At 40.2% G+C, this 16189-nt stretch overlaps 1 protein-coding gene and 1 pseudogene across 1 annotated transcript in view; both read left to right on the forward strand.

Annotated features, from left to right (window-relative positions):
* TFCP2 (transcription factor CP2) overlaps positions 1–16189 on the forward strand; it is a 56179-nt gene that overhangs the window by 21918 nt on the left and 18072 nt on the right. The window contains exons 2-4 of the mRNA XM_032244643.1: positions 12094–12245; positions 12814–12890; positions 14427–14598. Coding sequence (XP_032100534.1) covers positions 12094–12245; positions 12814–12890; positions 14427–14598 — 401 coding nt within the window. The remainder of the gene's footprint in view (positions 1–12093; positions 12246–12813; positions 12891–14426; positions 14599–16189) is intronic.
* LOC116555904 lies at positions 3971–7060 on the forward strand (annotated as a pseudogene).

Here is a 16189-nt window from a genome sequence, read left to right on the forward strand (position 1 = left end):
GAGGCAGGAGAATCACTTGAGACTCTGTCTTAAAAAAAAGAAAAAGACTAGTTCCTAAACCAGAACTTGCACACTGCTGCTGCTTCCACATTCTTGTTGTTAAAGTTACCAGCTCAGATCCAGTGTGGAGGGAGTGCTAGGAAAGTGTATGAATACAAAGAACTATGGATCATCCAAGACCATCTTTGGATATTAGCCACCAAAGGGACATTTAGCAGTCTGGTGATGAAATCTCAGGCAGTTTTTATGATGTTTAAAACTTAAGACTACATTTGGATTATTTAGACTTTATTTATATTCATTTCTGCCCCCCCCCAACCAGTTCCTCTATTTTAGCATTTGTTCTATTACAGTTAGATAGGAACTAGCTAGCAACTGTTTAGCTGTAAGTTAGGCATGACTGAAAAAGAACTTAAGTAAATTAGTTAGGAACAAGTGAGTACAAAATAGAATAGATGATGTCATAAACTTTGTGTTTAAAAAAGTAGTAAGAGCTTAAAAAGATGTACCATTTATTTACTGTTGCTGAAACACTGAAGATCAAAAGAACAGAAAAAGAAGGAGGAAAATAAAATAATTTTATTTTCAAAAATCAATATGTGGTTTTTCATACTTACAATAGTACCTGATACTTAGTAGGTAATAAATCTCTGATTAACTGAAGTTTTCTTTCCAGAAGGGCAGTTATCATTCATGGCCACCCTCAAGTAAAAAAAATTATTTCTAAAGGGAGTTATTGGTATTTCAGAAAATATATATTTTACTCAGCTAGTTTATAGACAGTTTAGAAGATCTGAGAGTGTCTTTCATTATACTTTGAGCATAGTTCACCTTTGGCCAAGTGGATGTTCGTGAGATGTAGACGTTCTCTAAGAACCGAAAACCTTTTATATCTTAACTTTAACCAAGAATACCATTTTTAGGAATTGTTTGTGATAGAAAAAAACTGCACTGTTGGGTCTGTTGTATTTGGTATACAGAAGATTTAGTATGCCTAGATGTTTTCTATACCTTTATTATAATTTGTCGAGAATTATTTTTTTCTTTTTTTTTTGAGACAGAGTCTTACTCTGTTACCCAGGCTGGAGTGCAGCAGCATAATCTTGGCTCACTACAACCTCTGCCTCCCAGGTTCCAATGATTCTCCTGCCTCAGCCTCCAGAGTAGCTGCGATTACAGGCCCCCATTACCACGTCCAGCTAATTTTTATATTTTTAGTAGAGACAGGGTTTCGCTATGGTGGCCAGGCTGGGTCTTGAACTCCTGACCTCAGGTGATCCACCCTCCTCGGGCTCCCAAATTCCTAGGATTACAGGCATAAGCCACTGTGCCCGGCCAGTTTTTTGAAGGTATAGACAGGTTTATAAACCAGTTGACTTAGCCAGTATATAGGTTTTTATAGTTATCATTTGGCTCTGCCTTCTATAGCAGATGGAAAATATCAGAGGATACTACATGTCAGTTAGTATTTTCTATAATAAATAGGATCTCTAAACACAGCCCAATGCAGCTTTTTTCTTTCTTTTTTTAAGATGGAATCTTACTCTGTCACCTAGGCTGGAGTATATATAGTAGCACCAGTCTCAGCTCACTGTAGCCTCTGCCTCCCAGGTTCAAGCGATTTTCCTGCCTCAGCCTCCTGAGTAGCTAAGATTACAGGCACGTGCCACAACGCCTGGCTAATTTTTGTATTTTTAGTAGAGACAGGGTTTCACCATGTTGGCCAGGCTGGACTCAAACTCCTGACCTCACGTGATCTGCCTGCCTCATTCTCCCAAAGTGCTGTGATTACAGATATGAGCCACTGCGCCTGGCCAACAGCTTCTTTTTTTATGTTGGTTTTGTGTTTGTAGATTTTTTTGTGATGGGGTCTCACTCTGTTGCCCAGGCCGGAGTACAGTGGCACAATCATGGCTAACTGCAGCCTTCACCTCCCAGGCTCAAGCAATCCTCCTACCTCAGCCTCCCTATTAGCTGGGATTGCAGATGCACAGAACCATGCCCAGCTAATTAAAAAATGTTTGGTTTTTTTTTTTACTTTTTTTTTTTTTTTTAATACGGGGTTTCACCATGTTGGTCAGGCTGGTCTTGAACTCCTGACCTCAGGTGATCCGCCCGCCTTGGCCTCCAAAGTGCTTGGATTACAGGCGTGAGCCACCACGCCCGGCCCATAAAAAGTGTTTTTGTAGAGATGATGTCTTATTTTTTACCCAGGCTTGTCTCAAACTACTCATCTCAAGCAGTCCTGCTTCTGTCTCCCAAAATGCTGGAATTACAGATGTGAGCCACTGTGCCTGGCCCCAATGCAGCTTCTTTTTTTTTTTTTCTTCCAATTTTAGAACATTTTTATCAAGCAGGAAAGATTCCCAGTGATTTGGAGACCCTTTTAAAGAGGTCAACTCATCCAACCCTGAGCTATTGAAATCTCTTTACAGAATAGAACTAAAAAGACTTATTTGCTCACAACTGAGATCCTCATTCCCTTCAGTTACTCTACATATGACATGACTTTAGGTCACCTCACTTATTCTTCTCTCTCTACTTAGATTTTTTAAGTTCTCTCAAATTTGTACACATATAACTAAGTATATTCAAGTGTAGTCTGATTTGCATAGAGAATGACGTTTCCTTCATTCAGTCTTTGTTTTTAATGAAACCTGATATCAGTGATTTTGGCAGCTATGCCACACTGTTTGTCTCTTTGAAATAGGCTTTTTAAAAAGCCCAGTCATTTCTCACTGTCCTGTGCCATTTTGTTATTATTGTTGATTTTTTGTTCTAAGCTCATGACTTTATATTTGTCCTTATTAAAAAGTGATCCCTTAAATTTAGCCTCCTCTTCCAGCCACTTGGAATTACTTAAAAGTTGATTATGTCATACCGGGAGGGTATTTACTTTCCCATCCCAGATTCCTGTCATGTGCACATTTGATTATCCTCCTTTTCCATTTCCTTCTCATCCAAGTCATTTATAAAAAAAGTTACAGAGGACAGGTTGCTCTGGGGCCCTGTGGGAGTCTACTGAGCCTTCTTCCAGATTTATCTGCACTCATTTTATTTTTATTTTATTTTATTTTTTGAGGCAGTCTCACTCAGTTGCCAGGCTAGAGTGTGTGGTGCAACCTCGGCTCACTGCAACCTCCACCTCCCAGGTTCAAACGATTCTCCTGCCTCAGCCTCCCGAGTAGCTGGGACTGCAGGCATGCGCCACCACACCCAGCTAACTTTTGTGTTTTTAGTAGAGACGGGGTTTCACCATGTTGGCCAGATGGTCTCCATCTCTTGAACTCGTTATGCGCCCACCTTGGCTTCCCAAAGTGCTGGGATTATAGGCATGAGCCACCGTACCCGGCCTATCTGCACTCCTTAGGTACAGTTGTATAGTCATCTGTGAAGCCACTTAACTTTCAAGTTAAAAAAATTGTTTTTTTCACCTTGCACAGTGATATCAAGAGAGACTTTATTTTATCCATTGCTAAAATCTAGATACTATATTTATGCCTATAGCATTTGCTGGCCTAACCATATAAAAAAAGGAAAATGGAGTTTGGTTATGGCTTCTAGATGTTCCCAATACTAGTTTTTATTAATAACTATTCTTTTAGTAACCTATTCTGCAGTCATGCTTGTCCTGCATGTCATATCACTCTGGTGTTAGGTACAGAGAATGTGATCTCTCTTCTTTTTGAAAATTGCAGCTGACTCTCTTTTCAGACTTAGCCCGCCTGCACCCAGATGAATTTAAAAAAAAAAAAAAAGAAAATTGTTTCTGCAGGCTGGGCACGGTGGCTCACGCCTGTAATCCCAACACTTCGGGAGGCTGAGGTGAGTGGATCACTTGATGTCAGGAGTTCGAGACCAGTCTGGCCAACATGGCGAAAACTCATCTCTACTAAAATACAAAAATTAGCTGGGAGTGGTGGTGCATAATGTAATCCCAGCTACTCGGGAGGCTGAGCTGGAGAATTGCTTGAACCTGGGAGGCAGAGGTTGCAGTGAGCCAAGATCGCATCACTGCACTCCAGCCTGGATGGCAGAGTGAAACTCCATCTCAAAAAAAATAAAATTGCTTCTGCAGACACACAAAGCTAATGTGATATTTGGGGGTTATTGGAATCATAAGCTTTATCTGAGTTTCCAGAGTGTCACTCGTGGATCTCATCTGCAGATTCTTCAAATTCTCTGGTGTAGAATTCATCCAGGAGGTTCTCATTCATTTAAGCAGTTAGGCACTCTTTGATAGTCTCCTTACTTTATCTTGGTCACTAATCTACTTTTCCTAATATTTTTTCTTTTCTGTCTACTTTCAGGATGATTTTTCTTGACAGAAAAGATAGAAGAAAAACAGGAATTGAGATGTTCTGTCTCTGCTTTATATTAATTAATAATATGCCATTTACATCAAAGAGTGGGCCTGTGCCTTTCTTACCTTTTTTGCAAGTCTCAGCACATCTTGGGCTTCAGCTTCAGCTTCCTTCTTGATGACACATCAGTGCAATTTTTAAAAATAGTTTCTTTCTTTTTATATATATCGTGCATGTCTGTCTGAGTTGATTGGTGAGATTTCCAGCTAGTCTCTTTAGATAAGCCCCCTCTTTTTTCTGCCTCTATTTCAGATAATGTGAGGTTGCCAGAATTTCATTTTTGAGAACCTCAATCCTGTTGTCTTCCCTTTTAGCACCTCAGACCATGGCCTTAGGTCCTGTCTCCTTGACTGGTTGAAGCCTGTTCTGTGTCTAGTTGCTACATCTAGCTGTGCTCCTTGCCTGTCTGCCTGCCTGCCTGTCTGCCTTGGTTGTTTTCTTTTGAGGCTTCCACTACTTCTTTTCTGGTCAATTTTTTTAATTCAAATTAGGTTCCAAATTAAAATTCTACCCATTTCTTCTACCTTCTGGATGGTAGAATAATTAGCAAGGCAAATTTTAAAAATCATATATGCTGCTTGTTAGTTGAATGAGATTTTTCAATAGCAGAAATCTTTTATCATTATTTGTGACAGAAAGTAAGGCATTTTCACCTTTACTAGGTAGTTAGGACATCTCACTGCCTTTATGGTAAAACCACAGGGCCATCTCTCCTTGCCAGGTCTCCTCCTTGATCTGACCTTACATCCTTCCCACAAATCCCAGAGAATCAATCTATTTTCTTAAAGTTATTATGACCAATTGTTTGCCAGATATTGTTTTCTTTTGAAGCTGGCCTCAGAGTAGGGTGTAGTCTCTTCAGCTGTTGCCCTTTCAGGCTGTAGCTAATGTAGGGATGTTAGCATGCTTTTCTTTCAAATGCTTTATTCTCATCATTTAGTGGAGGCTAAATGGGGGTTACAACTAGGAACATTGAAGTTCATGACATCTTATTGTCTCAAGTTAGTTTCTAAGTTCCTTAGATGCTACCTACTGTCTTTCTTACTCAAGGTAACACTCTTCAACCCTCTGCCTCTCCCTTTTCTAGGCTCTTTCTAGAACAGAGCATCTCAAACAGCTGGTAGGCCTGAAGGAAGAAAGCTAAACCACAGTTATGAATTAGTAGAGACCGTTCAGGGGCTGCCTGTTCTCAAGAGGGTAATTTATACCTCAGGGGACCATGAAACAGCTCTTTGTGGAATCCTAGATCATTCCCGATATTGCTTCTGTTCCTACTTTCACTCAGTGGCTTTCTGCTGTGTCTCCATGCTCAGGTGTGGATTTCCATTTAGGGTATACATTTTTAATGTATACTCAACTTACCCTTTTAACAGGTGTGATTTCTATATCTTTATATTTTGATCAGAGATAGGGTAAGATAAAAAAATTCCAAAATGATCACAGAGTATTGTATAGTGCTGAGTATTATGGTGAATGCAAACAACCTGTCAAAGGACAGAACTACGGCAAATTTAAAGATCTCAAGTGGCTTTATGTGTGATTCTAGAATTGAGCATGACATCATTCCATAAAATAGAGTAATTGTTTCAGTGAGCTGAGCAGAAGAGGTTAGACAGAAGGGCCAAAGAAAGCAGAAGCAAAGAACAGAGCGTATTGGTTATTTTTCTAGTAAGGCTGGGAGAGGGAGACAGAACAATAGAAAAATAACTGATTGATTCATCTAGAGGTCAGAATGGAAGCAGGTGTGAGAGGGTCCAGCCGAAGAAACCATGGCTGCTAAAGTGTTTGAGTCCATTGTAAGTTTGCCCTGGCCTTAGCTGTTGCAGGAGGCGTGGTGAACTCTGCCTTATATAATGTGGATGCTGGGCACACAACTGTCATCTTCGACTGGTTCCAGGACAGAAGTAACAGGACATTGTGGTAGGGGAAGGGACTCACTTTGTCATCCCATGGGTAAAGAAACCAATTCTCTTTGACTGCCATTCTCAACCACATAATGTGCCAGTCATCGCTGGTGGCAAAGATTTACAGAATGTCAGCATCACACTGTGCATACTTTTCTGGCCCATCACTAGCCAGCTTCCTCGCCTCTTCTCCAGCACTGAAGAGGACTATGATGAGCGTGTGCTGCCGTCCATCACTACAGAGATCCTTACCCAGAGATGGCTGGTCTTTAGGAAGTGAGCAAGGGAGCAAGCAGCCACCTTTGAGCTCATCCTGGATGATATGTCCTTGATGCATCTGACCTTTGGGAAGGAGTTCACAGAAGTGGTGGAAGCCAAACAGGTGGCTCAGCAGGAAGCAGAGAGGGCCAGATTTGTGGTGGAAAAGGCTGAGCAGAAAAAGGTGACCATCATCTCTGCTAAGGGCAACTCCAAGGCAGCTGAGCCAATTGCCAACTCACTGGCCACCATGGGAGACGGCCTGATCGAGCTGCATGAGCTGGAAGCCGCAGAGGACATCACGTACCAGCTCTCACACTCTCAGAACATCACCTACCTGCCAGCGGGGCAGTCCATGCTCCTCCAGCTGCCCCAGTGAGAGCCCACCCTACCTGCAGCTCCACGGGGCAACTGGGCCACAACCCCGATAATTCTTAACACAGCCTTCCTTCTGCCCCCACCTCAGAAATCACTGAAATTTCATGCTTGACTTAAAGTGAAGTCAATAAAAGTAAATTCACTTCAGATCTCTTTAAAAAAAAAAAAAAAGAAGAAGAAGAAGAAGAAAAATGACTGATCAGTTGGGCAAGGTGGCTCATGCCTATAATCCTAGCACTTTGGGACACCGAGAGAGGAGAGCTTGAGCTCGAGAGTTCAAGACCAGCCTGAGCAACATGTTGAGACCCTGTCTTTACAAAAAATTTAAAAATTAGCCGGACATGGTGGTGCACACCTGTAGTCCCAGCTAATTGTGAGGCTGAAGCTGGAGGATCCCTTGAACCCAAGAATTGAAGGCAGCAGTGAGCTTTGATCATGCCACTGTACCCCTGCCTGGGTAACAGAGTGAGACCCCATGTTAAAAAAAAAAAGAAAAGTAGCTGGTTGGTTAACATAGGTTACTTCAGGCAACCATTTTTGTGTGAGGGTTAAAGCAGAGGGAACTTCATTATCATGCTGTTTGAAGATTTAAACTGTCCTGTTTGGGAAATTGGTTGTTCTCTCCTGATTTCTTAGAAGATCAGATAGCTTAGTTTAGGTTTAAGGATGTAGAACTTAACATGAATGACTCCATTTTTATTTGTAGTCTGATCTGTTGGGGTCTAGCATAGGAGTTTAGTGGCCTCCTATAATTTTTTACTTAAAAGTATACATCATATGAATGAATATTTGCCAAGAACATGAAAGAGAAGCGTTCCTTTCAAATAGCTATGTTTCATTGAAATGAATTAATCCAGGCATGGTGGCTTATGCCTGTGATCCCAACCCTTTGGGAGAAAAGGTGGGAGGATTACTTGAGGCTTGGAGTTTGAGACCACCCTGGGCAACATAGCAAGACCCCCATTTCTACAAAAACTAAAAATTAAAAAAAAAAAAAAAAGATATGTAAAGCAATCAGAAAATACAATAAAATGTTAAATTATACATTGGCAGCAAGTACTTAGAATCTACAGCGTGGGTTTTCCTCATCTAAACTCACCTCTGAGGAAAAAGCAGACTTTTGTATTTCCAAAATTGTTTCTGGTTATGCTTGTTTTTGTTTTGGTATAAATAGGGACCTAGAATTATATTTCCAGTGACCTTTAGCCTCTATCTCTAGGAAAGTGGAACTGAATAGGTACTCTTTTGTTCCCACAGCAGACTAAAGGAAATTCGGTGTAGCAAGAATGTGAATAATTGAAATATGTTTGGAGTTTATAGATCTAAACTCTGATGAGAAAATATAGTCTTGTGTGTTTGGTTTGGCTGTGCTGTTTTGAGTTAATTTTAGGGGTAACTTTGAGAATCAGTTTTAGAATTCCAGCCCCAGATAACAGTCTTTTGCTTAGTCATGGGTTAGGTATAATGCCACACGATCCTGAGAAGACTAGGAATGGTTGCTATTTATTAACCTTGGTTGGCAGTGATACTTGAGAAGAAAAAATAACCACCATACATTCATAAAGGTTAAACTGTTGCTATGTTTAAAAATCGTATTTGCCTTGATACCTGGTAAGCTTCACTAATCTTTTAAGGAATCATCAGATGTGATGTATTTGAGAATAAGACAGTAAAGGCTTCCAAATGCTAACAATTTGTTTCTTAAGTTTTGTGGCATTTTGCTTTATTTTCTATACTTTTTGTTATGGGAGCACTGGTAACTTCCTGATCTTGAGAAATAAAAGAACCAGAACAGAGTAATTTTTTAGAAAACTCTGTTTCTACAGTTTTAAATAGTCTCAAGGGAACAATAATATGTTTCATGTGACAAATTAATATGGACAGGAAGAAGGATTCCCTCAACATTCTCCACTCTTAACCCATATGAGTAAAGCTGAAGGAAAAGGGAGTGACCTCTGTGTTTCTGGCCTTTGAAATATTTTTTAATGATTAGAAAATTGTTTCATAGAGTGGGCATGGTGGCTCACACCTATAATCCCAGCATTTTGAGAGGTCAAAGTGGGCAGATAACCTGAGTTCAGGCATTCGAGACCAGCATGGCCAACATGGTGAAACCCTGTCCCTACCAAAAATATAAAAATTAGCCAAGGATGATAGCAAGTGCCTGTAATCCCAGCTACTCAGGAGGCTGAGGCAGGAGAATCACTTGAACCCGGGAGGCAGAGGTGGCAATGAGCTGAGATCGTGCCACTGCACTCTAACCTGGACGACAGAGACTCTCTCAAAAAAAAAAAAAAAAACCTGTTTCATGAAAACTGGTTTGCAAGTAGTCTTACTGGATTCAAATAATAACATATTATTATTCAGACATCAGCAGAAAGAAAAATTTTCTTCTCTTCCACCACTCCTTTTTTTAGTTATCATGCCAGTAAATTTGTATTTTACCTGCGTGTGAAGTCAATAATCAGAACATTTACTACTTGTTTTATTTTACAGCAAGAATTTATAATGTCTATAAAATTCACATGAGGGCAGTCAACTTTCTGTCAATAGTGTCTTTGCCTGAAGGTAGTGACCCTTTAATCTGATGTATTAGTGAAAATGTATATACTGGTGAGGGATATAGGTATATATAAAGAATTGCTTTTTCATCTGTGGATGGCAAAAAAAGGCACTTTGGTCTCTTTATAAGAATAATATTTAAATTATAGGTAAAGGTTTCAATGTATTCCGTCTTGAACATGGGAAATGTTAACAAGAAGAATCACTGGGCTGGGTGCGGTGGCTCACTCTTGTAATCCCAGCACTTTGGGAGGCTGAGGCAGGTGGATCACCTGCAATCCCAGTACTTTGGGAGACTGAGGTGGGTGGATCATTTGAAGTCAAGAGATCGAGACCAGCCTGGCCAACATGATGAAACCCTGTCTCTACCAAAAATACAAAAATTAGCCAGGCATGGTGGCACATGCCTGTAGTCCTAACTACTCGGAGGCTGTGGAAAATTTCAAACATATACAAAGTAAACAGAATAATGTGATGAACTCTCTTGTATTCATCACCTTGCTTTAGAAGTCAAGATGCTACTACTCTTTTACTTTTTTTTTTTTGAGCCCCAGTCTCACTAATGTCGCCCAGGCCGGAGTGCAGTTGCACAATCTTGGCTCGAGCTATTCTCATGTCTCAGCCTCCCACATGGCTGGGATTACAGGCATGTGCCACCACACCCAGCTAATTCCACCCATTGGTATTTATCTAAGAAAAATGAAAACATAAATCCATAAATTTTTGTTTTTTATTAATAGTAGAGATGGGTTTCACCATGTTGGCCAGACTGGTCTTGAACTCCTGGCCTCAAATGGTCCGCCTGCCTTGGCCTCCCAAAGTGCTGGAATTGCAGGCATGAGCCACCACACCTGGCCCTCTTTTATCATTTATACTTCTACACATTCCCCATCCTCTACTCAATAATTTTTTTTAGGTAAAATTCATATACACTAAGATGCAAAAATAAGCTGTTATAGTTACAACCATGTAGCACACCTATCATAGTATAAAACATTTTTTTTTTTTTTTTTTTTTTGAAACGGAGTTTCGCTCTTGTTACCCAGGCTGGAGTGCAATGGTGCGATCTCGGCTCACCACAACCTCCGCCTCCTGGGTTCAGGCAATTCTCCTGCCTCAGCCTCCTGAGTAGCTGGGATTACAGGCACGCGCCACCATGCCCAGCTAATTTTTTGTAGTTTTAGTAGAGACGGGGTTTCACCATGTTGGCCAGGATGGTCTCGATCTCTTGACCTCGTGATCCACCCGCCTCGGCCTCCCAAAGTGCTGGGATTACAGGCTTGAGCCACCGCGCCCGGCCTATGTTTTCATTTTTCTTGGATAAGTACCAATGGGTGGAATTGCTGGATCAATAGATGTGTATTTAACTTTATGTATATATTTAGTTATTTATTGTTTTATTATTTTGAGATGGAGTTTCACTCTTGTTACCTAGGCTGGAGCGCAATGGCTCAATTTCAGCTCACCGCAACCTCTGCCTCCCAGGTTCAAGTGATTCTCCTGCCTCAGCCTCCCAAGTATCTGGGATCACAGGCTTGTGTCACCACACCCAGCTAATTTTGTATTTTTAGTAGAGCCAGGGTTTCTCCATGTTAGTCAGGCTGATCTCAAACTCCCAACCTCAGGTGATCTGCCTGCCTTGGCCTCCTACAGTGCTGGGATTACAGGTGTGAGCCACCATGCCCAGCCTGTTTCTTTATTTTTTTGAGACAGTTTTGCTTTTGCTGCCCAGGCTGGAGTACAATGGCGCCATCTCAGCTTACCACAACTTCTGCTTACTGGGTTCAAGCAATTCTCCTGCCTCAGCCCCCACGTACCTGGGATTACAGGCATGCGCCACCATGCCCAGCTAATTTTTCATTTTTAGTAGAGATGGGTTTCTCCATGTTGGTCAGGCTGGTCTCGAACTGTCGACCTCAGGTGATCTGCCTGCCTCCCAAAGTGCTGGGATTACAGGCATGAGCCACCACGCCCAGCGCATGTTTAATTTTTTTAAAAATTGCCAAACCTTTTTCCTAAAGTGTTTATGTCATTGTACATTGCCACTGACAAAGGATGGATATGTCTGTGGTTTGTAAGTTTAGATAAACAGATACAAGAAGCTTTTTCTTATAGGAAATGGCTTATAGGAACATCTCAATATTAGTTATTATTCCACAGAATGTAAGATGACCTTGAAATATATACTCGTCATCAGTTTGTTGTTTTTATGTGGCTTCTAAGGAGTTGTGGAAATTATTTTAGTCCTTATAGTAAATCAGCTGATGTGGTTATATAGATAGTATAATTGTTGCCTTTCTGAGAACAAATACATTACTGAGTGTCCTAGATTTATACATTTTGGAACTCTGTTTATAATTTCCAGAGTCCTTTTAGGAACCCCTGTCTGTGATTCCTAGATACATTCTCTTTAACACCTAGTGGTTTTAGCAGTGAATATCTGTCACCACTATTGTGGTCAGGGGGATTTCACAGCAGGTAATCTAAATGGAATGGTTGGAATGAAACTCCACTAAGGTGAGTAATGTTTGTTGCTTTCCAAAGCATATTGCAGTTAAATTATTCAACAATAAATCTACCTTTGCACCATTGTCAGGTATTAATGTGAGTCGTTTGTTCTGTTTTAGTGATGTCCTTGCATTGCCCATTTTTAAGCAAGAAGAGTCAAGTTTGCCTCCTGATAATGAGAATAAAATCCTACCTTTTCAATATGTGCTTTGTGCTGCCACCTCTCCAGCAGTGAAACTCCATGATGAAACTCTAACATATCTCAATCAAGGTTAGATGCTTCCTCATTCATTAGTACTATTACAGGCCTACTGGATTTATGATGTTTTATTAGGTATGCTTATATGTAAAAATTTAGATCTTTCTAGTATGGCCTATCAAACTAGAAGTCTTATTTCAGAGATTTGAGTTCTCATGTCATGTTTGATATCTGTTACTAGCTCCTTTTGCTTAGCTGCCCATCTTTAGTTCCCAGCTTCCTCTTCCTAATCATGTTCCCTAGATACTCCCATTGGTTACTGTCTGAGAAGTATTACTCTACCTGGCTCTATTATTTACCAATTGTGTGGCCTTGGACAAGTTGGTAAAACTCTTTTAAGTTTCAATTTCTTTGTCTGTAAAATGGGATTGATAATACCTTAGAAAGGTATATTAGTTAAATGAGATAATGTGTAAAAATACTTAGCACAGTGCTGAGCATCTAGTAAAGGTTTCTGGTTGTTGTTACTAATACTAATAATATTATACTCTTGTATATTCAACTAACTGAATTCTATTCTTTCTGAATCTGGCAAAGTTAATTTGTGATGAATATAATATATAATTACTTTTTCTTCTAGGACAGTCTTACGAAATTCGAATGTTAGACAATAGGAAACTTGGAGAACTTCCAGAAATTAATGGCAAATTGGTGAAGGTAAAATGAATAAATCATTCTTCTGTACAATATTTTTTACTAATCCTTTTGGGATTTTAAATTTTATTTTTTTGTTAATGTTCTTTTGCTTCCATAAAGGGCTTGATGATATCCCTTGCCTGCAATCATTTGTTGGCATAGTGGTAAACAGATGTGTTATTTCTTTGGGGTCAGAGTAAGTAAGCCCCCCTATTCACTTGAATTTTTCAGAGCTACAGAAATAGAATGCTCACCATGCCCTGTCCAGGGTAATCCCCTGGCTCAGTGAAGTTCTTTTGGGTGGAGTAAAGTAACTTCCTTGAGGTCTTTAGAGAAGCCTCAGTGTTTTTTTTTTTTTTTTGGATACTTGGTCTTATAGCAAGGAAAACAGAAACTACTGTTGATGAAGAGCAGTTCTCTTAGTCTAGACTGACAGGATTTTGATAATTCACAGCACAACTGAGACAGAGGAGTTTTGTCAAAAGGTGGTGGGAGGGGGCCGGGCGCGGTGGCTCAAGCCTGTAATCCCAGCACTTTGGGAGGCCGAGGCGGGTGGATCACGAGGTCAAGAGATCGAGACCATCCTGGTCAACATGGTGAAACCCCGTCTCTACTAAAACTACAAAAACATTAGCTGGGCATGGTGGCGCGTGCCTGTAATCCCAGCTACTCAGGAGGCTGAGGCAGGAGAATCGCCTGAACTCAGGAGGTAGAGGTTGCGGTGAGCCGAGATCGTGCCATTGCACTCCAGCCTGGGTAACAAGAGCGAAACTCCGTCTCAAAAAAAAAAAGGTGGTGGGAGGAATTAATTAACAGGCACTTCTACAAAGTAAGAGTAACAAAAGGAAAGTTGATGGAAACAGACTTTACCTACCCTCAGTATGTATAGGTTGCATGGTGGATTAGCAAGCAGGGGACTTGATGAGTTCTTCATATACATCTGAAGAGCTAAGCCAGATAGGCCATGGTGTGACAGAAGAGACATGCAGAAATGCTTCAGACAGGAGTACTTTGTGCCTAGTTACCATAGGACTGAAATTTAAGCCAAGTTTTAAATATGGTACCAGTTAACTGTAAAGATACCTGAGAAATTGGCCAGGCGTGGTGGCTTATGCCTGTAATCCCAGCACTTTGGGAGGCCGAGACAGTGGATCACCTGAGGTATGGAGAAACCCCATCTCTACTAAAAATACAAAATTAGCTGGGTGGGGTGGTGCATGTCTGTAATCCCAGCCACACGGGAGGCTGAGGCAGGATAATCGCTTGAATCTGGTAAGTGGAGGTTGCAGTGAGCCAGGATCATGCCATTGCACTCCAGCCTGGGCAACAAGAGCAAAACTCCATTTCAAAAAAAAAGAAAAGATTGTATCTGAGAAATTATAAAATTTATCCTGAAATAGTACTTGGTATGGTATAGGTTTTAGAGTGAAACAGATCTTAAGAAAAATCATTTTAGATTGTGGTTAGAAACCAGCTGGCAGTGAGTCCTGCTAGTTTTCCTTTGTCAGCACTGATTTGCAAGAGGTCCTGTTATCTGATTTTGTTGCATCCTTTTAGAGTATATTCCGAGTGGTGTTCCATGACAGAAGGCTACAGTACACTGAGCATCAGCAGCTAGAGGGCTGGAGGTGGAACCGACCTGGAGACAGAATTCTTGACATAGGTGAGTTAAAAGAGAATCTATTGCCTAGGAAATGCCTTTTGCTATGGGCTGAGAATTGGTTTTCTTGACATTTACCTTGATTCATATGCTTGAGAGGCTCAGTTAGTATAAACCTTGAAATTATTTACCAAGCATAAAAAATTCAGTAATACAAGTTAAAATGATATCAAAATTAGAGTTGGAAGTGTAAACACTTCAGTGCCATAGCAACTGTAGGTTGATTTTGTTTTGTTTTTTAAGTTGTGGTAAAATATACATTTCATAAAAGTTATCATTTTAACCATTTTTAAGTGGATAGTTCTGTAACATTAAGTACATTCACATTATTATGTAACCATTACTACCATCCATCTCCAGAACTTTTTTTCATTGCAAAACTAGAAGACTGTGCCTGTTAAACAATAACTCCTCATCCTCCCTTCTTCACAGGCCCTGGTAACCACTATTCTCCTTTCTGTCTCTATGAATTGGACTGCTAAGTACTGCATAAATGAAATCCTATAGTATTTGTCCTTTGGTGACTGGCATTTTTCACTTAGCATAATGTTTTCAGGGTTCATGGGGTAACATACATTAGAATTTCCTTCCCGTGTAAGGCTGAATAATATTCCATTGTGTGTATATACCACATTTTGTTTATCCATTCATCCCATGATACACACTTAATTTGATTCCACTTTTTGTCTATTGTGAATAACGCTGCTATGAACATGGATGTACAAATACGTGTTTGAGTCTCTGCTTTTAATTCTGCTGGATACATATCCAGAAATGGAATTGCTGGATCATATGGTAATTCTATCTTCAGTTTTTTTTTAGAAACCACTATATTATTTTCCACAGTGACTACACAGTTTACATTTATACCAGCAGTACTGAAAACTTCCGATTTCTCCAGTCTTGCCAACACTTGTTGCTTTCTATTTTTTTATAATATCCATCCTAATAGTTGTGAAGTATCTCACTGTGGTTTTGATTTGCATTTCTCTGATAATTAGTGATGTTGAGCATCTTTGCATGTACTTATTGGCCATTTATATATATATATATATATATATTTTTTTTTTTTTTAAATGTCTATTCAAATCTTTTTCCCATTTTTGAATTGGATTGTTTGTTTTTTAGTTATTGAGTTGAAGGAATTCTTCACATATTCTGGATATTAACCCCATAGCAGATATATCACATGCAAATATGTTCTCTTATTCTGTGGGTTGCTTTTTCACTATGTTAATACTATGCTTTGATGCATTAAAGTTTGACATTTTGAGGTGGTCCGATTTATTCAATTTTTAAATTGCCTGTGCTTTTGGTGCCACATCCAAGAAATCATTGTCAAATTCAGTGTTAAGAAACTTTTCTCGTGGCCAGGCACGGTGGCTCAAGCCTGTATTCCCAGCACTTTGGGAGGCCGAGGCGGGTGGATCACGAGGTCAAGAGATCGAGACCATCCTGGTCAACATGATGAAACCCTGTCTCTACTAAAAATACAAAAAATTAGCTGGGCATGGTGGCGCGTGCCTGTAATCCCAGCTACTCAGGAGGCTGAGGCAGGAGAATTGCCTGAACCCAGGAGGCCGAGGTTGCGGTGAGCCGAGATCGCGCCATTGCACTCCAGCCAGGGTAACGAGCGAAACTCCGTCTCAAAAAAAAAAAA

The sequence above is a fragment of the Sapajus apella genome, unplaced genomic scaffold (assembly GCF_009761245.1).
Source record: "Sapajus apella isolate SASKATOON/1434 unplaced genomic scaffold, GSC_monkey_1.0 scaffold2, whole genome shotgun sequence".
Taxonomy (NCBI): Eukaryota; Metazoa; Chordata; class Mammalia; order Primates; family Cebidae; genus Sapajus; species Sapajus apella.